Source organism: Schistocerca nitens, chromosome 5 (genome assembly GCF_023898315.1).
Source record: "Schistocerca nitens isolate TAMUIC-IGC-003100 chromosome 5, iqSchNite1.1, whole genome shotgun sequence".
NCBI classification, from domain to species: Eukaryota; Metazoa; Arthropoda; class Insecta; order Orthoptera; family Acrididae; genus Schistocerca; species Schistocerca nitens.
In genome coordinates this window covers 512,757,786-512,780,548 of record NC_064618.1, presented here as the reverse complement: position 1 = coordinate 512,780,548, position 22,763 = coordinate 512,757,786, and the positions used below count along the sequence as shown (strand labels likewise).

The 22,763-nt window shown below is 44.2% G+C and overlaps 1 protein-coding gene across 3 annotated transcripts in view; it reads left to right on the top strand.

Moving 5' to 3' along the window:
* Window positions 1-22,763, top strand: part of LOC126259193 (TP53-binding protein 1-like) — a 359,964-nt gene that overhangs the window by 57,708 nt on the left and 279,493 nt on the right. For all 3 annotated transcript variants that reach the window (XM_049955782.1, XM_049955783.1, XM_049955781.1), the window contains exon 2: window positions 4,243-4,613. In XM_049955782.1, the coding sequence (XP_049811739.1) occupies window positions 4,243-4,613 (371 nt within the window). The remainder of the gene's footprint in view (window positions 1-4,242; window positions 4,614-22,763) is intronic.

The following is a 22,763-nucleotide window of genomic DNA, read 5'->3' as shown; positions in this document are numbered from 1 at the left end:
TTCTCTAATATTGTTACATTCCTTCCTGGATTTTCCATTGTCCCAAATGAAAAAGTTTTTTATGCATTTCTTTCCAGACGATGCCCTTCTCCATTTTCTGAACAACTATCACTTTACGCCTATGGGGTAGCAGAGCCTGGCTCAGTTGCTTTATGGCCAGCAGCCACACATGTGCGTCCTTTTTCTGTGGCCTGCTCTATGGCTGCCATAGTCTAGTTCATCTGGCCGTTTCACGCCGTGGTCACTGGTTTGGACACAAGGGTTTGGTTGCCGGCCCAAGTGGATACTGGCAATTGTTGTCTGTTACTGGGGATGCCATCTGTGTGGCGTCCCTATGGCTGATGGACTGATGGCGTGCCACCTTGATTAGTGGTGCTCACACTTCCTTCAGGAAGCTATTGGTTCGCTGATGCAACCACCATCGCTGCAGCCTGCCCTGCCACCCTTCGCCTCAAGCCCCTTGTTGCCTGCTGTTGAGCTGCCTCCACCTTATTCGCTGCCTCTTCCATGTGTGGGACCATTGGGTTCCAGCTTCTGATGCTGAGTGCTGGTCTGTCTTAGGCCTCGGGTCCATTGCCGCAGCCTGTTGCTCTGGTTGGGCCACCCCTACCAACCACATCTTCATCATCAAATCAGTCATCGTCACCAGTGGGTCCAGTCCTGCTGCCCTGGCACTGGGACCTGTCTGCTGATGACGACATTGGGATGGTGATGGCCCTTCCACTCTGTTGCTGTCGTTGGGCGCCACCCTTGGGCAAGCCCACATCTGTGCGTGTCCCAGCCCTATGCTCTGGTGCCCGTCAGACTCATCATCCCACCCCATCTGTTGGCACTGGCTGCCGCCGCTCTGGTTTCAGTTGGCCACCAACTGTATCAGCACGGACCAGCCACTGGAGGGTGCATGTAGGAGGCGTGAGCACGGCAACATCGCTACTGTACCATCTACAGGCAACTCGAGCATATATATGTGCAGAGTAGCACTAACTGACTCTTCGTGTGTATATTTCCAGTGTGCTGTTCACGTCAGTGTACTACGTTTTATTATGTGGGTATTCACAGGACTCTGTTTTCTGTTGTAGTTTAGTGATTCATGATTAAAGCTATATTTGGGTTACTTTGGATCAGTCTAGTGTACTGTGTAGTTACAACAATTACATTAGAGAAATATGTAGGAAACATCACATGTATGTGATGAACTACACAGTTCACTTTTTCAATTTGTAATTAGTTGTTGTGATTTATGAATTTTTGCTGCCTTAAAATAGCCCCTAGTCCATTGAAATAATCACAGAAACCTTCTTTGGCTTGTTTCGCCTATCCTGTTATAATTTCAGCTTGTGTTTCACAAGGCAAGCAATTTAATCACAATGCATGCACGTTCCATGTCATCAATTGCTGGCATATTAACTATAAAGGCAGTATTGTAAATGATGCTTCAGATATAAATATTGAGCAGTAATATTGTGCCATTCTTGACTTCTCACTTTTGCAATATTATATTGTTGTGTCAGTAACAATGTGTACTTTAGAGCTGATTTAATGGTTCTGCTCATATGCAATCAACTGCATTAATTACTTTAGTGGAAACCCTCCTCCCCCCCTGATGATGATATTTTCCACACCCTTCATCAAAATTTAAATTTTGTAATGAATGTAGTTCCTTGATCAAATTCAAAGGGGTTTTCTTTGCCCTGACAATATGCCATATCAACGAATGTATGAAGACTTACAAGGAGTTTTGTTTAACATCCCTGACAATGACAAATTAGTTTTCTGAGATGACTTCTTTATCTTTGCATTACAAAGTCGTTCTTTAGATTGTCAAATATAAAACAGCTTATTTGCGAACTAACTCTATAAACACTGATAACTGCTGGGTTGTGTAATTGTGCACATGAGATATACTAGAAATGATGTAATAATTAAGGCTTTGCATGGAGCTAAAGTTTGGGCTGATCATCATGTCATTAGATCTAGAATGAAGTTGCCATGTAAACTTCTGCACAGAGCAGAAAACAATTTTTCACTGGGCTTGTCAGTAAACAAAACTGTCAACTGTAAAAGAACAACAGCTGTCAGCTTGATGCTGAGTTTGGTGCTATGAAACGTCATCCATAATGTATGTTAACTAATCTGCTGAATGAAATTCATAATGCCGAAAATATTCAGGTAGAAACGCTCTAGTAAAAAGAATTCCCCTACAAGAGTTTTGAGGACAGGGTGCCTACTCTGTTATGAGCTGGCCTCTTTCTACAGTGAAAGAACAGCCAAATTTGCGCCATTCATTGAATAGCAGTAAATTGGTGCTTGTTGTGCACTAAAATTTAATCAATCACATTTCATATACTGGCGAGAGCATTTCAAAGGTTAAAGGGACCATATTGTCTATTTTAGGTGATGATTGTATCAACAAAAATAATTAGTTTCCAGTTTTTGGTAATATAACTGGTTACATAAGAAATATACTCACCAAGCGGCAGCAGGAGAATACACAATTTAAGGAATATTGCAAGCTTTCAGAGCCAGTGGTTCCTTCTTCTGGCAAAAATATTGAAGGACAAGAAAGAGGGATGAAGAAAAAGGACTGGTGGGGCTCAGGAACTGGGGAGAATTTGTAAAAGTCACCCCGAACCCTTGGTCAGGAGACAGTTACCAGATGGGATAAGAAAGACTGATTATTTGGGATTGCACTGGACGAAATTGGTACACCTGCGAGCTTAGAGGTGGAAGATGGGTACTGAACAAAAATAGATTACTGACAAAACATCGTGGAAGAGTTTGTAATAGTGGAAAGCTAAGTGCATTGTAAGTGGTAGAGGTGTCGGGCGTGTATCAAGTTACCAGTCAGGATGAATGGACTTAAGCAGGGGGTGTACACTGGCACCACACAGTATCCTGTTGTAGAGCATGCTCTACAGCATGGCAGTTTTGATATTGGTGATTATTTCACCACACATGCCGTCTTGAGTCTTCCTTCAGACACTAACTTCTCAGAACTGTGCAGATGGGAACTGACATTACAGTTTGTCCATAGTTTTTGCCACCCACACGGCTTTAATTTACATTAATTTCTTCAGTCTCAACTTTTGTTCTCAATAACTATACCTTTACCCATTCGGTTTTAGTTTCCTGTATCTCTTTATTTTCTGACATCTCTATCCTCACCGCTACCATATACAGTTTACGTAGCTTTCTGCTCTTATTAACACTTGCACAGTTTTGTCTGTAATCTGTTGTCTTGCTTATCACCCAGTCTTCCACCATTAAGGTCTATGGATTTCAACTCTTCTTCTGTGCAGTCCCCAACAATCAGTCTTTCCTTCTCGTCATGTCTGTTAAGTGTCCCCTGATTCGGAGTTCTGGGTGACCTTTCCAAACACTCCCTGTCACCTAAATCTTGACAGGCCTTTTTCTTCATCCGCCTTCCTTCAGTACCTTTGTGTGTGTGTGTGTGTGTGTGTGTGTGTGCGTGTGCGTGTGCGTGTGCGTGTGCGTGTGCGTGTGCGTGTGCGTGTGCGTGTGCGTGTTCTCCTGCAGCCACTTGGTGAGTAAATTTTTCATGTATCCAGCTACATTAGGTGACAATTAGGGAGCTGTAGTGTAGACTTTAAATTTCTGAGTTGTCAAAGACCATTCTCGAAGTAACCAAATGAAGTGGCACAGTGGTTAGCATACTGGACTCGCATTCGGGAGGACAATGGTTCAAACCCGTGTCTGGCCATCCTGATTTTGGTTTTCTGTGATTTCTTGCCTCGAAAATGCTGGGATGGTTCCTTTGGAAGGGCACGGCCGACTTCCTTCACCATCCTTCCCTAATCCGATGGGACCAGTGACCTCGCTGTTTGGTCCCCTCCCTCAAATCAACCAACCAGCCATTCCAGAAGTAACTGGATTTCAGTGTGTTTTGTAGTATCGTATTTTTCATTTGAGAAGCTCTGCATGGTACTCCTCCATGATTTAGGCACATGTTTTGCTTGAGTGCATATGTATGTTTAACATTTTACTTTACCAAAGTTTAAATAGCACACTAATCTGTGACTGTTTTTTGCAAAGATGCTGAGGATCAGACTGTTGCATAGACAGAAACAATAACTCGACCAACCAGTTACTTTGAATATCTTTTGTTTAGTTTGTGAAATGTTGTAAAATGGATGTGATCTTGTTCATGGTTACCTTAGAAATAATTTGGTTGTTGAAAAATTATCTACAGTTGTAACAATGTACTGCTGTCTGTATTTTCAGTTTTCCCACCAAAGATACAAATGAGGTGAAAGCACAGAATGCAGAAAAGTCTACTGTCGAAGTTCTTATGAAGGAAGATGAAGTGTCCACTGTTAGAGAAGAGGTGGGGAAAAATGAGATGATAAGTGCTGTACTGAAAAAGGAGGAGACATCCACTGTTGAAGATGTAGCAGAAAAAAACGAGACATCCAGTGTTAAAGATGTAGTGGAAAAAAATGAAGCATCCACAACTGGAGTTGTAGTGGAAGAAAACAAATCACCCACTGTTGGTGATGAGCTCAGTACAAATGAGACAGTGACTGCTAAAGATGCTGGTGGAAAAGAGGAGGCAGCAACTATTGAAGGTGTGCTGGGAAAAGATGAAGGAGAAGGTAAGCAACTGGTCCTGTTAACCCTTTCAGACCTGGTGGTCACAATTGTGTACATAAAATTTGCTCACTAATATTTCGCTGACAAGAAATGTCAGGTGCATCCAAACCCACTGTGCACATTTGTGTATGTTTCTTTTAGCCATGCTCTGGCAGCTGCTGCTCTCTTGTGAGCAGTCTGTGAACCACGTAGTAAAATATACTCTCTGATGTTGTCTTTTTGTGGGAAGCCATTACTTGTTGACTTTATTGCTATAATAGTCACATTGTGGGTTTTGTTTATGAATGTTTTGTATGGTTTCCTTCTTTTGGAAGCATTAGACATTCTTTCAGTGGAAGTTTCAGCAATCTCATTCAGTTCATATTTGTGTTATGTATCAGGTAAGATTAATGTACACATTTGTGTACAACAGGTCCTTAATGGCGTAAAATAGGAAAAGTGTGGTAATTTTTCCATTAATTTCAGTACCAGAAGCAAGGAGGAGAACAAGTGACCAGTACATATGATTTTATTTTATATTGCTGGCTTTTGACTTACAAATATGGACAAGGAATATCTTTCTGTGGAGAAAGATTGGGGCTTGATTATGGACATAATTGAAAATGATGGCGTTTCAGACATTAGTTTGAGTGGATATGAGGATGACAGTGTATCACTTATTAAAAGGCAAGCTCCACAAATAGTAAAATGTGTTGGAGCAAATAAAGTGGGTATGAATGATGTGTGTAGAGACACCATATCTGAAGATGAAGATGATGGAGAGGTGGTGGTTGCTGAGATGAACTTTTTATGCGATGAAAACAACCCAGAATTGAATAACCTGTGTGACAACATAATGGTGACACCTAAAGAATCCATAAAATGGAAACGAAAGCCTCTAAGTACCATTGCAGAAACACACAAAGCTCCAAATTTTGAAGATTCTCTCGTGTTCTCCAATGCAATACTTCAAAAGATATATACCAGATGATTCGTTCACTAGCATGGCAGCACATACTCATATTTATGCATTACAAAGAGGCAAATCCTCATTCAAGCAGACAACTCCTCAACTCCTCAAGCACTAGAGATGCATATATTGCATATGCATTTATTGGTTTGCATATATTGACTGGCACCTTGAAATTTCCCAGATTATGAATGTATTGGGATCCAAGCCTGAAGGTAAATGTGTTTTGGGTAAACATGTCACGAGACAGATTTTAAGAATTTTGAACAAATTTATCCTTGGTGAACAATCTGGAAAAGCCGCCTGAAAATAAAGATAAATTTTACAAAGTCAGGCCAATTTACTCAGCCATTCGAAAATGCTGCAGTAAACTTCCTATAGAAGAGAATGTTTGTATCAGTGAAGGAATTATTCCTTTCACTGGGAAGTTTTCTGCAAAACAGTATGTCAAGGGGGAACCAAGTCCATGGGGAATCCAAGTCTTCATGTGAAAAGAGTGGAATAGTGCATGATTTCAGTTTGTATCAAGGTGCTACAACTGAACTAAATACCGCATACTGTAAAAAATTTGGATTAGGTCCTAGTGCTGGTTTAGAATTTTCTGTTCCACTCGCAAAAGGTGAAGGTCATGAATTATACTTTGACAACTTCTTTTCATCTTATCATCTGTTTCAAGTTATGAAATCTCAAGGCATCAATGCAGCAGGTACTGTCTGTCAAAACAGATTTGGAAAGAACTTGCCTTTTTCAGATGATAAAACAATAATGAAACAAACCAGAGGTTACTGTGAAGAAATCACTAGTTCTGATGACATTACCATGCGTAAATGGTTAGACTATAGGCCAGTTGTATTGTGTTCAAACTTTGTTGGTAAAGGCTCAGTGGATGAAGTTGAGTGTTGGGACAAAAAACACCATAAATATGTGAAAGTAGAAAGACCTGAAATATTGAGAAGATACAATTTGATCAATTGATAAGCTACTACAGAGTTTTCATCAGATCTCGAAAATGGCCTTTCTGTATGATTTTTCATGCTGTTGACTTTGCCATCGTGCAAAGTTGGTTGGCATACAGACGAGATGCAGACAACCTGTCTATCTCAAATAAGAAGCAAATGGACCTTCTTTCCTTTCGTATCAGGGTAGCAGATGGATTGATACTGTGCCAGAATAAAGTGATTGACAAGAAGAGGGGGCGTCTGTCTGATGGAGGACTGGATTCAGACATAAGAGTCATACCAAGAAAAAGAGGAGAATTATGACCAGCTACAGAGATACAGTTTGATTCCATTGACCATTTGCCTTTGCATGATGTAGGTGCTCCAAGTCGCTGCCAAATTCCAAAATGTGCAGGGCGTTCTAGAATTCAATGCAGAAAATGTAAAGTACATTTATATCTCCAAAAGAACAGAAATTTGTTTTGCAGTTTCATACGAAACATCAAAATCAGTGTTTTGACCATTGTTGTCTAAATAAGAACTGCAATTTGGAATTATTTTTATTGTTTCTTCTGTTTTAAAGTGAAATAATGAGTGGCATATTTGATCCATAGTGTTAACCTACATAATGAATGACGTGAAGCTCGAGACCTGATGAACACGATTGTGTACATTAAATATCTAGAAAACTAGATATCATATGAAATTTTTTCTTAGAAAAATGTTGTCAGGAGACTCAGATGAATGTAATAATGATGTCAGATATTTTTTTAATAAGGAAATAAAATATCAGGTCTGAAAGGGTTAAGTCTCAGCCATAGATTGATTGCATTTTCTCAGTATGCTACAAGCTACAGAAGTTTACCGCCTGCTTTTTGTGTGATTGACTCATTTTGAACATTCCATTTAATATCCAACAAAATTGTTACACACAGGTTATTGTACAAGGTGACTGATTATAGTTGTGTATCATTGATGTTGTCGTAGGTTACTATGGTGTTTTTTGCTGAGAACAGCTTCATCGCCATCACTTGACACATATCTATAACTTGCTGAATGATCTGGACTCAGCCACTATTACATCACAGTTCCCTCATTATCACTGCACCCAGAATATCGCATCCACTCACAACCTCATCTGAGGATGCCAATGCTTCCATCTCACAGGCTGACCCCATGCTCTCCACTTTGCTATGGCTCAACTTGAACATCTTCAGAACTATCAACTATTTGCGATGACATGACAATTACTTCAATTTATGGACATTCCAGCCAGCATGCTGTTATCATATGAGCATTAAGGGCCCTGTAGTCTGCACTTAAATTACGGTACTGTCTTTTAGGGGCATTAGCTTAATGGGTGAAGCCCAAAAGCTGTTCAAAGGTCCCTCAACTCCGGCTTTTGAGAGGTCATCGACTGCTGCTTGTCCGTTGATACTCTGTTCAGTCTGTGACAGACAGTAGTGCACTGTGTAAGTGACTGAGCAGTGTAACAGATTTAGCACCGTCACTAGCAACGTTAAGTTTGGTGAAGATTATTGTGAAGCAGACAGTGGGTTGGTCCAGGTGAAATGGTGGAATTTTGAATGTGCACGACAGCAGGTGGTAGTCGTGCTGATTGCCAGGCGACATACGTAGAGGTACAATAGACGAATGTTCCATATCTGTTCAAAGCAGTGGGGAATGCAATAGGAATGTTCAAAGACAGTGCAGCTGGCTGCACGAGCACCAGGTCAAACGATTCCACATATGCTGCGAAAGACACATTGGCCTGAGCGAAGGATTGCAAATCTGGCCGTTTGTGATTCAGTATGTGCCAATGGCAATAAAGTCGCAAAGTAAATTGATTGTGGTATGCCACTGTTCGACATTGTTGTCTGCTGTTGGAACAGTAAGCTGATGAATGTACCTTTCATGTTTCATGAATGTGAGTTTCTGAAAAGTTGATTGCGAAGCACTGTACGCTCTGACACTGAAATCATTGTCTTGTCTTGTGAATTGGGGCACACAACTGTTAGACAGTAAGCAATCATTGTGTGGTCACCACTGTAATGTCCTGCCCCAGGATAGGATCAGGGTGACAGATAATGTGTCGCAATATGAGATAACATTACATAAATAACCACAATACAATACAATATCCAAGCAAGGAACAGCCATAGAACAACTGAAGCACACTTACAATTCCAAAGATCACCTGTGCAAGACAGTAGTCGATAGTCATCATTATTAATATGTTGCAGTGTTCCTAGACACAACTTAGTGGTCATTTGTAAAAACATAAAAGATGGTCCTAATATTTTACTACATCAGTGGTTCCTGTATGATGAATTAAGACGCGCGAGGAGATCTTAGTAAATTAAGTGCTGGGTGTAAAGCTTTATTTAAATCACAAGCTATGCCTTTATTGACGTGTCTTTATGTTTCTTGATATCCTTATTCCAGTAGACTTCTTAATTATGTTACTGCATAAACAAGGAGCTTACAACACAGTCCTGATCTTTTTTTTTTTGTGGCTTGGTCTTTATAAGTTTATAAGGACAGCACATAATAAAGTCAATCCACAGGTTACAGTGAAAGAACACTTATTGGTAACTCAGGAATGAACAGTCCCCAGTTTGATGTGAAATAGAAAATAAAAGCTACTTCTGGTAGAGTGGTAGAGTTCTCACTGTAGCCCAAATTGGTGCCCAATGTCAGTGTCTGGTGATTGCCCAGTTGATGTCCTAACCATGGTCAGGCTAGTGTCTGGGTAGATGTCCGGATCGATCAGCTGCAGTCAGCTCCGTGTGTGTTGGTCGAAGTCCTGGGCCACCCTTGGTCGATGTCCAGTTGGAGATCGTGCCAGCAATGCATATTGCTGTTGAAGATGACTACTGATGGCCGGATTGCAAGGAGCAGCTGGTGTTGAGTCTGGGGTGAGAGTGAGTGCTGAGGCTAGTGGATGAGCAGCATTTTAGATATACTCTCTACTCTGACAGAAGGACTTCTGTGGTGGTCACCTTCTTCGTCTTGGACAGTTTCCAGCCTCTGTGGTGGTCACCTGAGATGTGGATTTTTCACATGGTGCGTGGGTGAAAATGTAATGCCACATTTACAGCGCTGCAATTGGCTGTGCACACTGCTGGTGGGCGATGCAGATGCCTCTTGTGGAGCCCACTGGAGTCTGGAATGCACATGTTGTCCTCGGTCGTGTTCACAGCATGACTTGTTGCTGTTGTTGCCTGGTGATATGCACAACCAGAATGGTGATTGCTGTGTGTGTGTCTGGCTTCCGTGGAGGATGCTGAGGGGTATGGCAACCTGCCAGCCACAGATATGTTCCGTGGTGGTATTTGGCCAAGCAAGTGGCCGGATACTACACTTTCACTGACTCATTTCAAAAAATGGGAACTATCTCTTAATAAATCAAAATCTTGCTGTCTTTCTCGTTCATTGGACCATAAAATGCAGAGGGTTTGCACTTCATGAAATAACAACAATGGTGGGGTGTCAGATGTAACCATAAATAGGTGGCTCAATACCGACACAGCGATCCCAGGAGTAGGTATGCACCACTCACAATGCCATAAGAAGGCTGCCATGTCAGTTGTTAAGATACTGTGTACAAAAATAGAATTATAATTTCGGTGAAAAATGTGCATCAGTGTAAATTTGTACCCTTCTGATAACATTTTCTCAGTAGAAGTCACCTTCAAGATTTTTATGTCAGGCCATAGTTCTTAACTATCTAGTGAATATATCTCACTGAATGTGTGAAGTACATTCATTGTTCACATCCAACATGCTGTGATTTAGTGATGTTTCTGTTTCAGGGAATAACTGCACTGATATTGTCAGGCATTTGTCAAAATACACTGACCTTAAGCTGCTTGTTCATTCTACGCATTATCTCTTTCAGCTGCTTTGGGAAGGACCTGGGACGTACACAACAGTGCATTAGCTATTTCCAACCTGAATTGTAACTGAGAAATTTTTGGTATGCCAGATTTATTATACAGAAGCCAACTTTTCTGCATAGCTACATCAAGCATCCTTGTCAACAGTGTTCAATATCATTTCTTGCTATGAATTCCAATTTGGTAGCATTCCAGATTTTGGTCCATTTGGTCTGTTCCTCCCATGTACATGTTATACTTCCCAATTACTTGAGGCCCCAGGAGTGTCACGTTCCTCTTTGTTTTCTGAGAAAACCTCTTAACTGTGCAGGTCGGCTGCCACATGAGGAGGAGATCATTGTGACTACTTTCTCTTATAGTTCCAGTGGCTGAATACCTGGAGACTTTTAAAATGAGAAAAGTGCAGAACCAGAAAATAGATTATCCATGAAAAATGTATAATGTGACTTGCTATTCTCTGCTGGAATTTTGTCATGTAATGCCAGTAAGGAGCTTGCTGTCTTGTCAAATACTTTCCCATCTCTGTGTTTGGTTTTGGACCTTTTCCCGGTAAAGTTCAAAATTGACTAAATAGCCATTCTTCGTGTTGAGGCTATATATTTTGTGCCCAAATCATACTGTTTTACCCCCAATTAATTTGCTTGCAACCATGGTGGACAAAATGTTTAACCATGTATTCATCATTTGACAGATGCTCTTCAGATACAAAATTATCTATACACTGCTTCTTTGCATTTTCATAAATGTATTGATTTTCCAAGCCTTATTATTGTAGTCAATTTTGGTGTTATTGGCACAGTGCAAAAATCGATAGATTTGTAGAAATATATGCCACCTGAGCATGGAGCTACACACAGCTTTGTCCTTCATGTCATCATCACTTTCCCAGTAATGTCTTTTAGATGGCAGAATATTGTACCCACTAACAAACAGAATCCCGTTGAAACATTTAATCTCATCAGCTAGTATATTTGGATTTGGGCAGTTAATAAATAATGCATAATGTCTTGTTTCATCAACTAAATGCTCCATTATCTCGTTGTTTATAAACTTTTCAGAAATCTCCAAAGCAGACATACTTTTATATTTAGAATAATCAGTCTTGAGGCTCCATGAAAATACCTGCAGTCATATCCTTATCTAGTAATATGTTTAAGGCTTCAGCAAGTGAAAGACTTCCTGAAGATATAAAAAGAATATGAAAAATAATATAGGTTAGTTCAAATGCCTAGCATTGCCATATGGCAACAGTAATGTTCAAACTAAGATATGCTGGTCATTATTTATTTAGATTGCTAAATGCTGTAATATTCAGCAGTGTATCTGTAACACCACTGCATAGTACGTTTTACTTTGATAGTAGCACAACAACAGATAGACAGAAACCAACAATGACCATATTGTTGAGTTCCACATTCCTCTCTGCATTGAATTCATTAATGTTTTAATGTCTTTACTGGTTGAATGCATAAAATTCAATTCCTGCTCTGCCTTTATTACAACCTCCTCAATGTGAAAGTAAAACATGTACACTGACAATTTATTGCTAGAATAGGAGTGTTTTCATAACAGTGGTCAGTTCACAAATAACTGGTGTCATTATATAGCTGCACTGCCATGGAACTGATGACTTAATTATAAATGCTTCAGTAACAAACCAGTACTAAAAAACCCCCCTGCGGGTCCGGGGTAAGAATAGGCCCAAGGTATTCCTGCCTGTCGTAAGAGGCGACTAAAAGGAGTTTCAACCGTTTCGGCCTTCCATGTGATGGTCCCCCTTGGGGTTTGACCTCCATTTTTCAAAATTCTACAGAAGTATGAGCCTTTTGGGGAAGGACACCTTACATGGTGTACCACTGGTCCTAAGTGCACTAAGACCTTGGCACTCAGCATTGCACCGGCATTGTAACCATACCCACTATTCCTCAAATTGGGCCTAAACGCCTGATGGGTTGTCCAAGTTACGCTCATAGTGCATCTCCATCTGCACCAGCGATCATGATGGACTTTCCATGGCACCAGAAATCCAGCACGGTAGCCAGCCCGTTGTGGTGGGGTCGTCATGTACCCTCTAGGTTGTAGCCCCCTGACAACACAGGGATCGTACTGCCGATACCTGAGCTGCACCCTCCCCACGTCGGCCAAGGAATAGATGCCCGTCTCCTTGGGGCATCAGGACTCCCGGCAATGGTCATCCTGCCAGGTGGCCCTTGCTGCGGCTGGGTGGCGCCCGTGGGGAGAGCCCCTGGTCGGAGTGGGTGGTATCGGGGCGGACGTTTCGCAGATGAAACGTCAACACGTATCAGGTCACTCTGCGGCCGAGTCTTTCAAAAGAAAAGGTACCGTTTCTAGTTATGGTTCTCCTGCCCTTTCCCCCTTGGCCACTCCATGGGAGGAGGGACAGGCCCGCCGGCTTGGGGTGAAGTACTTCCCCCGCTATTTGGTCTGTTCTCGAACCGATGGGGGGACATTCGCCACCTCCAAGCCCATGTTCTTTGTTCAGAACATTGAGGACATCTTCGGGGAAATCGAGGCTCTCAGCAAGATGCGTTCAGGGTCCGTTCTTATCAAGACCACCTCCGCCACACAGTCGGCGGCGCTCCAGGCGTGCGACCGCCTAGGGGACATCCCAGTATCCATTGTCCCACATCTGGCACTAAATAGAACGCAGGGGGTTATTTTTCAACGTGACCTCCTGCTACAATCTGATGAGGAGCTCAGGGCCAACCTGGAGCGCCGAGGCGTGCATTTCGTCCGGCGAGTCCAGCGCGGCCCCAAAGACTGTCGCATCAACACCGGGGCCTTTATCCTCGCCTTCGAGGGGGACGTTCTCCTGGAGAAGGTAAAGGTGATGTGCTACTGGTGTGACGTGTGACCTTACGTCCCGCCTCCTATGCGCTGTTTTAGGTGTTTGCGCTTTGGGCACATGTCGTCACGGTGTGAGGCTGAGCCCCTTTGTGGCGATTGTGGACGTCCTCTTCGTGAGGAACATACATGCACCCCACCACCTCGGTGCATTAATTGTCCTGGCGTCCACTCGCCTAGATCCTCAGACTGCCCCGCATATCAGAAGGAGAAGATACAAGAAATCAAAACTTTGGATCGGCTCTCTTATTCTGAGGCCAGGAAGAAGTATGACCGCCTCCATCCCGTGCCATTGACCACTTCGTTTGCCTCAGTTGTGTCCACTCCTTCCGTGGTATCCTCACCCCTATCCTGTCCCCCCTCCGCCTCCTCCGCCCATCAGGGGGCTCTGCCTCCGCCTCCCAAATCCCTCCCTTCCAAATCCTCCTCCCCCGTGGCCCCCACCCCCTCTGCCCCAGGGGCCACCCTTCCTCCTCCTCCTGCCCCCACGCCACCTGAGAAGCGATCCTCTTCTCAGGCGTCCATCGGGGAAACGTTCCGGACCCCAGCTTCCGAGGTCCGGCGTTCCACAACGGACTCCGCGCGTGAGGACCTTCTTCGGGTCCAGCCCACCATCCCTGTGCCTCCTCGGCCTTCCAAGAAGGCCTCCAAGAAGAAGTCTCTATCCCCCTCTCCACCCCGGCGCGTTTCGTCTGACGCTCCATCCGTGAGTCGCTGCTCCCGGCCATCCTCAGTTTCGCCGGGACGCTCTGCTGCCAGGCGCTCAGCGGCCTTTCGTCGGCAAACGATGCTGCCCCTCCTATACAACCAGGGACAGCGGCCGCAGCTGGCGACGAGTCGATGGAACCGGATCCGCCTCCCGTCGGTTGTAGCGTTGTTCCCTCGCAACCTGGCCCTCCGCGGCCGTCGAGGTGACCAGCTCTTCCCCCGTCTCATTCCCCCAACTTTTTGACTAGCGATGGCGTTGTTTCATTGGAACATAAGAGGTATTCGATCTAATCGGGAGGAATTACAACTGCTTCTCCGCCTGCACTGTCCGCTCGTCCTTGGTCTCCAGGAAACCAAGTTGCGCCCGACTGACCGTATTGCCTTTACCCACTATACCTCGGAGCGGTATGACCTCACCCCTGTGGACGGTGTCCCAGCTCATGGTGGGGTCATGTTGCTCGTTCGGGACGATGTCTATTACCATCCCATCCCATTGACCACCCCACTCCAAGCAATAGCTGTCCGCATTACTCTTTCTGCTTTTACTTTTTCAGTTTGTACCATCTACACTCCACTGTCATCTGCTGTTAGTCGGGCTGACATGATGCACCTGATCGTTCAGCTTCCCCCGCCGTTTTTATTGTTTGGCGACTTCAATGCCCATCATCCCCTTTGGGGCTCTCCTGCATCCTGTCAAAGAGGCTCACTCTTGGCGGATGTCTTCAACCATCTCAATCTTGTCTGCCTCAATACTGGCGCCCCGACTTTCCTCTCGGACTCTACTCATACCTACTCCCACTTGGACCTCTCGATCTGTTCTATCACTCTTGCCCGTCGGTTCGAGTGGTATGTCCTTTCTGACACCTATTCGAGTGACCACTTCCCCTGTGTCGTTCGTCTCCTGCACCACACCCCATCCCCACGTCCTTCGAGCTGGAACATACTGAAAGCTGACTGAGGACTTTACTCCTCCCTGGCGACCTTTCCGGACCACGATTTTCCCAGTTGTGACAGTCAGGTTGAATACCTCACGGCTGTTATCATCAATGCTGCCGAACGTTCCATTCCTCGTACTACTTCTTCTTCACGTCGCGTTTCCGTCCCCTGGTGGAACGAGGCTTGTAGGGACGCTATCCGTGCTCGACAACGTGCTTTACGCACCTTTCGCCGCCATCCTACGTTGGCGAATTGTATTGAATACAAACGACTCCGAGCGCAATGCCGTAGAGTCATCAAAGACAGCAAAAAAGCTTGTTGGGCCTCTTTCACCAGCTCCTTTAACAGTTTTACTCCCTCTTCCGTCGTTTGGGGTAGCCTGCGCCGGCTGTCGCGCATTAAGGCCCACTCCTCGGTACCTGGCCTGACCTCAGGTAATGAGGTCCTTGTTGATCCTGTGGCTGTCTCCAACGCCTTTGGCCGCTTTTTCGCGGAGGTTTCAAGCTCCGCCCGTTACCATCCTGCCTTCCTTCCCAGGAAAGAGGCAGAAGAGGCTCGGCGACCTTCCTTCCACTCGCTGAATCTGGAAACTTATAATGCCCCCTTTACTATGCGGGAACTCAAACGTGCGCTTGCACTGTCCCGGTCCTCTGCTCCAGGGCCAGATGCCATTCACGTTCAGATGCTGGCACACCTTTCTCCGGCGGGCAAAAGCTTCCTTCTTCGTACCTACAATCGCGTCTGGACCGAAGGTCAAGTCCCCATGCGTTGGCGTGACGCCGTTGTTGTTCCTATACCCAAACCCGGGAAGGATAGACACCTTCCTTCTAGTTACCGCCCCATTTCTCTTACAAGCTGTGTCTGTAAGGTGATGGAGCGCATGGTTAATGCTCGGTTAGTCTGGATTCTTGAATCTCGACGGCTACTTACTAATGTCCAATGCGGCTTTCGTCGCCGCCGCTCCGCTGTTGACCACCTTGTGACCTTGTCGACATTCATCATGAACAACTTTTTGCGAAGGCGCCAAACGGTAGCCGTGTTCTTCGACTTGGAGAAGGCTTATGATACCTGTTGGAGAGGAGGTATCCTCCGCACTATGCACAGGTGGGGCCTACGCGGTCGCCTGCCCCTTTTTATTGATTCCTTTTTAACGGATCGAAAGTTTAGGGTACGTGTGGGTTCCGTATTGTCCGACGTCTTCCTCCAGGAGAACGGAGTGCCTCAGGGCTCCGTCTTGAGCGTAGCCCTTTTTGCCATCGCGATCAATCCAATTATGGATTGCATTCCACCTAATGTCTCAGGCTCTCTCTTTGTCGATGACTTCGCGATCTACTGCAGTGCCCAGAGAACATGCCTCCTGGAGCGCTGCCTTCAGCGTTGTCTAGACAGCCTCTACTCATGGAGCGTGGCAAATGGCTTCCGGTTCTCTGAAGAGAAGACGGTTTGTATCAACTTTTGGCGATATAAAGCGTTCCTTCCGCCATCCTTACATCTCGGTCCCGTTGTTCTCCCATTCGTGGACACAACTAAGTTTCTAGGGCTCACGTTGGACAGGAAACTGTGTTGGTCTCCACATGTCTCTTATTTGGCGGCCCGTTGTACACGTTCCCTTAATGTCCTCAGAGTTCTTAGCGGTTCATCTTGGGGAGCGGATCGCACTGTCCTGCTTCGCTTGTATCGGTCCATAGTGCAATCAAAGCTGGATTATGGGAGCTTCGTCTACTCGTCCGCTCGGCCATCCCTCTTACGCCGGCTCAACTCCATCCACCATCGGGGGATACGTCTTGCGACCGGAGCCTTCTACACTAGTCCTGTCGAGAGTCTTTATGCTGAAGCTGCCGAGTTACCATTGACCTACCGGCGCGACGTACTGCTGTGTCGGTATGCCTGCCGGCTGTTGTCTATGCCCGACCACCTCTCTTACAAGTCCTTCTTCGCCGATTCTCTCGACCGTCAGTACGGGTTGTATGTGTCTGCCCTGCTGCCCCCCGGAGTCCGCTTCCGTCGCCTGCTTCGACAATTGGATTTTGCCCTCCCTACCACCTTCAGAGAGGGTGAGAGCCCGACACCACCTTGGCTCCAGGCTCCGGTTCATATTTATCTCGACCTCAGCTCACTCCCGAAGGAGGGTACTCCGGCTGCAGTGTATTGCTCACGGTTTGTCGAACTTCGTGCTCGACTTGCCGGTCACACCTTTATTTACACCGATGGCTCCAAAACTGACGAAGGTGTCGGCTGTGCCTTTGTCGTCGGGGCCGCCACCTTTAAATACCGGCTCCTCGACCAATGTTCCAGCTTTACGGCCGAGCTTTTTGCTCTCCATCAGGCCGTTCAGTATGCCCGCCGCCACCGCCATTCATCGTATGTACTCTGCTCTGACTCACTCAGTGCTCTTCAGAGCCTTGGAGCTCCCTATCCGGTCCATCCCTTGATTCAACAGATACAGCAGTCCCTCCATTCTTTCGCTGATAATGGTGGTTCTGTCAGCTTTCTGTGGGTTCCCGGACATGTAGGAGTGCCTGGGAATGAGGCTGCGGATGCTGCAGCCAAGGCTGCAGTCCTCCTGCCTCGGCCAGCCTCCCATTGTGTCCTGTCATCTGACGTTCGTGGGGATGTATGTAAGAGGCTTGTGTCGTTGTGGTGGGATGCTTGGTCATCCCTCCAAGGAAACAAGCTCCGGGCAGTAAAACTGCTCCCAACTGTTTGGACAACATCCTCCCGACCATCTCGGCGCGAGGAGGTCCTTCTGACCAGGTTGCGGATTGGGCATTGCCGGTTTAGCCACCGCTACCTGCTCTCCGGTGACCCAGCCCCGCAGTGCCCTTGTGGTCAGGCATTAACAGTGCGCCATGTTTTATTGTCGTGTCCCCGTTTTAGTCAATTTCGTGTTGTCCTGTCCCTGCCATCTACTTTACCGGATGTTTTAGCTGATGACGCTCGAGCAGCTGCTTGTATTCTGCGTTTTATAACTTTAACTGGCTTGTCCAAAGACATTTAACCTTTTTACTTATTTTATCTGCATCTTTGTCAGGTCCTTCTGGTGTCCCCCCCCATCCCCTTGAGTTTTACCAGATTCCATGTGCTCTCACAACAGTGACTGGGCGCTAATGACCTCAGCAGTTGAGCACCTTTAAACCCAAAATAAAAAAAAATAAAAAAAAAACCCAGTCCTAAAAAAGGAAGAGTGGGAGATTGGAACTCATCACATTTCTGGTACCACCTCTCCCTTTGAGTCCAGAAGTGCCTTACGGATTTCTGTGCTTTATATTGATGTCACTCGTATCAGAATGCACTACACCTTATCATCAGTCACTCTTTAACGATCATGGGGGTTCCGGGTTCGATTCCCAGCCAGGTTGGGAATTTTCTCCGCCCAGAGACTGGGTGTTTGTGTTATCATCATCATCATCATCATCATCATCACCACAATTCGTGACAGTGACTAGATTAGCCTGTGAAAAAAAATGGTCTGTGTAAAAATTGGGACTTTGTATGAGTGCTGATGACCGCGCAGTTGAGCGCCCCACAAAACAGTCATCATCAATATCATCTTGTACGATGTTTTGTAGGTGGTTTGCAACCCTGCTCGACTATCTCACACATTGGGTTGCTGTGCAATGAGTGCATGGAGAATGGAAAAGCCCATATGAATAAGAAATACACTACTCTGCGCAGATCTGACAGAGCATGATCCCGCCCCTGCTAGGCTTAGAGGAATGTTTCTCTCTCTTTGGAGGGTAGGCGTATCAGTGTGGGTGATGGTGCTACTATTTGGGATGTGCTTGTGGCAGGCATCTGTGGCTGTGGGATGAGTCTACCAACAACGCTAACAGGTGACAGAGGAATGTACAAAGTAGCATTCCTAATGGAACTCACCTATGATAAATGCAAGTGCCTGTGTGAGTGTGTGTGTGTGTGTGTGGGGGGGGGGGGGGGGTGCGCACATGTGCTTAATCGGGGTTGTGGAGTGAAGGAAGGACTGTACAGAACAGTTATGCAATGAAAACTCCACTTACCTTGATGATTAGAGCTATGAAGTAGATGACCCATCACACAAGAGGTAGACACCAAGTTCTTCATCTGCTGTATCCATTTCACTGGAATCTGTTCCAGTTTCATGACTGTCATGTGCTGCATATTCATCTATACTCTCCAGATCAACTTTCAAAATAATAATAATAATAATCCCTATTGCTTCTTCCATTACCACATCTCCATGCTTACCTTCATTTTCAATTCCTTTTATATGTTCGCGGATTTTTTAATCAATCATGTTGGGTAATCTTCTATAAAGACTGTTTGGTTAATTGTTTTAGGGTAGTTAAATTAATGGAAGAAATGTTCTTTTTCTGCAGTTTTTTTTTTGTTTCATTATATTCCAGATTAGCTCTATCGGTTTCAAATCACAGTAGTATGGTGGAAGCCTGAGAACAATGTATCCCTTACACTTTAAAACTGTGTACGCTTTGGCTTATTATAATGCACAGTTCGTGAAAGCTCATGTCTTGTTAACCTCTGTTCAAAACTTGTTTTGTTCTGAACAAGTCGTTCAGTTATGTTCTTTTTATGAGTTGTAGAGTGGGGGCTTTATTTATCTGAACAGTATGATATGGTGCATTATCGAGAACAACAGTACTACCAGTGCAGAAGTTAGGAATCAGTTTCTTTCCTGACCATTTGTGGTAATTATCCCCATTCATATCATCATGATAATCTTGGGATTTAGATTTACAATCCTAAATTAACTGTACTCTGTCTATGAAAGCCATCGCTCCTTCAGTGTGGACAACAATAGCTCTTTGGCCTACACTGATATTGGTCATTACACCTGGAACTCTTTCATGCTGCCAGTAGTTCTTCAAGGGTGGTATATTGCATATGCACCCATGTTTCATCTATGAATACTAGTTTATTTGGCCCCTTTTCATTGCTTCTGATTGCTCTTCAGTATTGTGCACACTTTGCAACAATGTCAGGATCTTCTGTTACGCTAATACCTGTTTTTATGTTCCTTAAAACTGAATCCCATGTCTTTCACAATTTTCTGCCTTCGAAAATTTATCTCCATTTTTCAAACTATAAGTAGCTTTGCCAATGTTGGGATTCTATTCTTCTGCTCATAATATTCCAATTTTGTTTTTCTTCAAGTAACTGCTTTAGCAAAGTTATCCAGAGGAAATATTTTTCTGGAATGCCTTTGTTTTCCAGGAGATTTAAGTTCTTTCCCTGTTTTTCCTCTGTCTGAAAGTCTTTTGAAATGTACTTTACTGTACTCTCTGACTTCCCTCCCATTTTTGCTGCCTGCAAGATTGCTTTCTGTTGAGGTATTATTACCTGATTCTCCTTTTTTTCTTCATGACAAAACTGTAAATCTTCGAATATAAGCTGTTTTTCATCAGAATGTTTCAACTTTCGTGTCATCTTCCTCTGTTTTCCACTCTCATGCTTATCATAATTATGGATAACATGGCACTGCTTTACTGATGATACTTCATGAGGAAATGCTGAACCACTTGATATTGTATGCACATATGACATGAAAACCATGACAGTGCGATGTGTTTTCCTTAGTCATCACTGTACCTGTTTACTGTAAAATCACCACTTTTCCAATAATGGCTATGGAAGGTCAAGTGCAGTAACGCCATTGTTGGATAGTAATTTAGTTTTGCCCAGTAGAGCATTTCGACCCATCATTGGTTCTCAATCTTTACCACCTCATGTGCCCTCGCTGCCTTCAAAAAGTGCCCAGTATGCTCCCTCCACCCCCCTCCCACCCCCAACCCCAACCCCCCCTCCTACACTGCTGCCACAATAGGCAAAGCTTAGCTTATATACAAATAAAATAAAACTTTTTAAAATTCATACATTTCACAACAAAAATCATATTTTTATAAAATTTGGTATTTTAACAGGTTAGCATCGATTATGAAAATGACTTGAATGAAATGGTGAAATTGTTTCCAGAATGAGATTTTCACTCTGCAGCGGTAGCTCAGTTGGTAGAGCACTTGCCCGCGAAAGGCAAAGGTCCCGAGTTCGAGTCTCGGTCGGGCACACAGTTTTAATCTGCCAGGAAGTTTCATATCAGCGCACACTCCGCTGCAGAGTGAAAATCTCATTCTGGAAACATCCCCCAGGCTGTGGCTAAGCCATGTCTCTGCAATATCCTTTCTTTCAGGAGTGCTAGTTCTGCAAGGTTCGCAGGAGAGCTTCTGTAAAGTTTGGAAGGTAGGAGACGAGGTACTGGCAGAAGTAAAGCTGTGAGTACCGGGCGTGAGTCGTGCTTCGGTAGCTCAGTTGGTAGAGCACTTGCCCGCGAAAGGCAAAGGTCCCGAGTTCGAGTCTCAGTCGGGCACACAGTTTTAATCTGCCAGGAAGTTTCTTGGTGAAATTGTGTTTACAGCAATTATTTATCTGTAATGGGAAGGACTGACTTAAAAAAACGAATAATTCAAACATTAATTGCTATTTCATATATATATGGAGGCATGACTGAAGTTCATATAAGCTTGTTATTTGTAAGTTTGTTTCCATCTTTGCAAGCAGTCTGCTGAAGATTTGGAAAGTGATGTTCGTGTCATGTTATTGGTATGATGACACAGTTTCTCAATGAATAAAGCTATTACACCTTTAGCCTTAGGTGAGGGGATGAATCTGTGTTATAAGTATCGATTCAAGACTGTGCCCATGATTGTAAAAGTTATTATGGACAAATAAACCAATGTTATGTAGGTACACATATTTTTCTCAGCTGTTTGTAGAAAATATGCTTTGAAAATAGTTCATCAGCCTCAATACTGATGCCTCTTTGCTGCTAAAAGGCTGGTCAGTGCTGAGTCAGTTTGTGGAATTCCCTTGCTGAAGCTGTACCTGCGTCTGAGCTCATACACTTCGAGCACTCATACCTACTCAAAGAAGAACAAATAACGACATTACAGTGGCTTGTGAAAGTTCAAGTATTAATCGCTTATCATCAGTTTTCTGCTATATTAGCAGGTCCTTTGCGTCTCCATTTCATGTGTTCCATTGCTCCTTTTTTAATGTTGCTGTATGTGCTGCCGGCCATCACATCATCCAGGATTGAAATCTCTTCCTCCCTTGCCTCCTCTCTTCCTCCATGTACCCTTCTAATACTTTTTATTAATACCCGTTCAATCGTGTTCGTTTCCATGTATTAATATATGTTCAATCCAGTTTGGTTTCCTTTTTATTACATTGCAGGCTTTCCAATAACTACGCACCCTCTGACTCAGCGTTGTAATATTAAAAGTTTTGTCTGGTTTTGTTGTCCAGGGGCTGGGATATGCAGCTGCATTACAGGCCAAATACTGCTGAGTCTACAGTATACAATAAGAATACACACATGAATCGAATGGACAAAGGTTTCTATCACTCGACAATTGCGAATTATGAAAGTAACATTTAAATTTATAAACGAAAGATTGCAATTAAATAAAATCTGCAGGTGCTATCTTAAGGACTTGAAATGATGAGTACAACAGTAGAAGTACTTTTGAGAATGCAGTATATTTCTGCAAAACACTTATTGGTGTCTATGGTCCAGCAATTAAATAAAATATAAGTTGAATAATGGGGAAACAATAGATTCCTACAGCACGTAATTAGTTATGAACAACAACAACACAGCTCGCGAGATATTCACTTCTAAACGCATACTACGTCTTCACTGTAGAAGCCACGCAAATCTCACAAGTGCACAAGTCGGCACTCCTAAGTATTTCTATCTGCCGCCACCACACACAAACTGCTCCAACACTCTCCAAGTCTCTCACGTGACCGTGTGTCCGCCACGCCGTCCGGCACTTTTCGTGTCCTGTCCCGAAATGTCCAGAA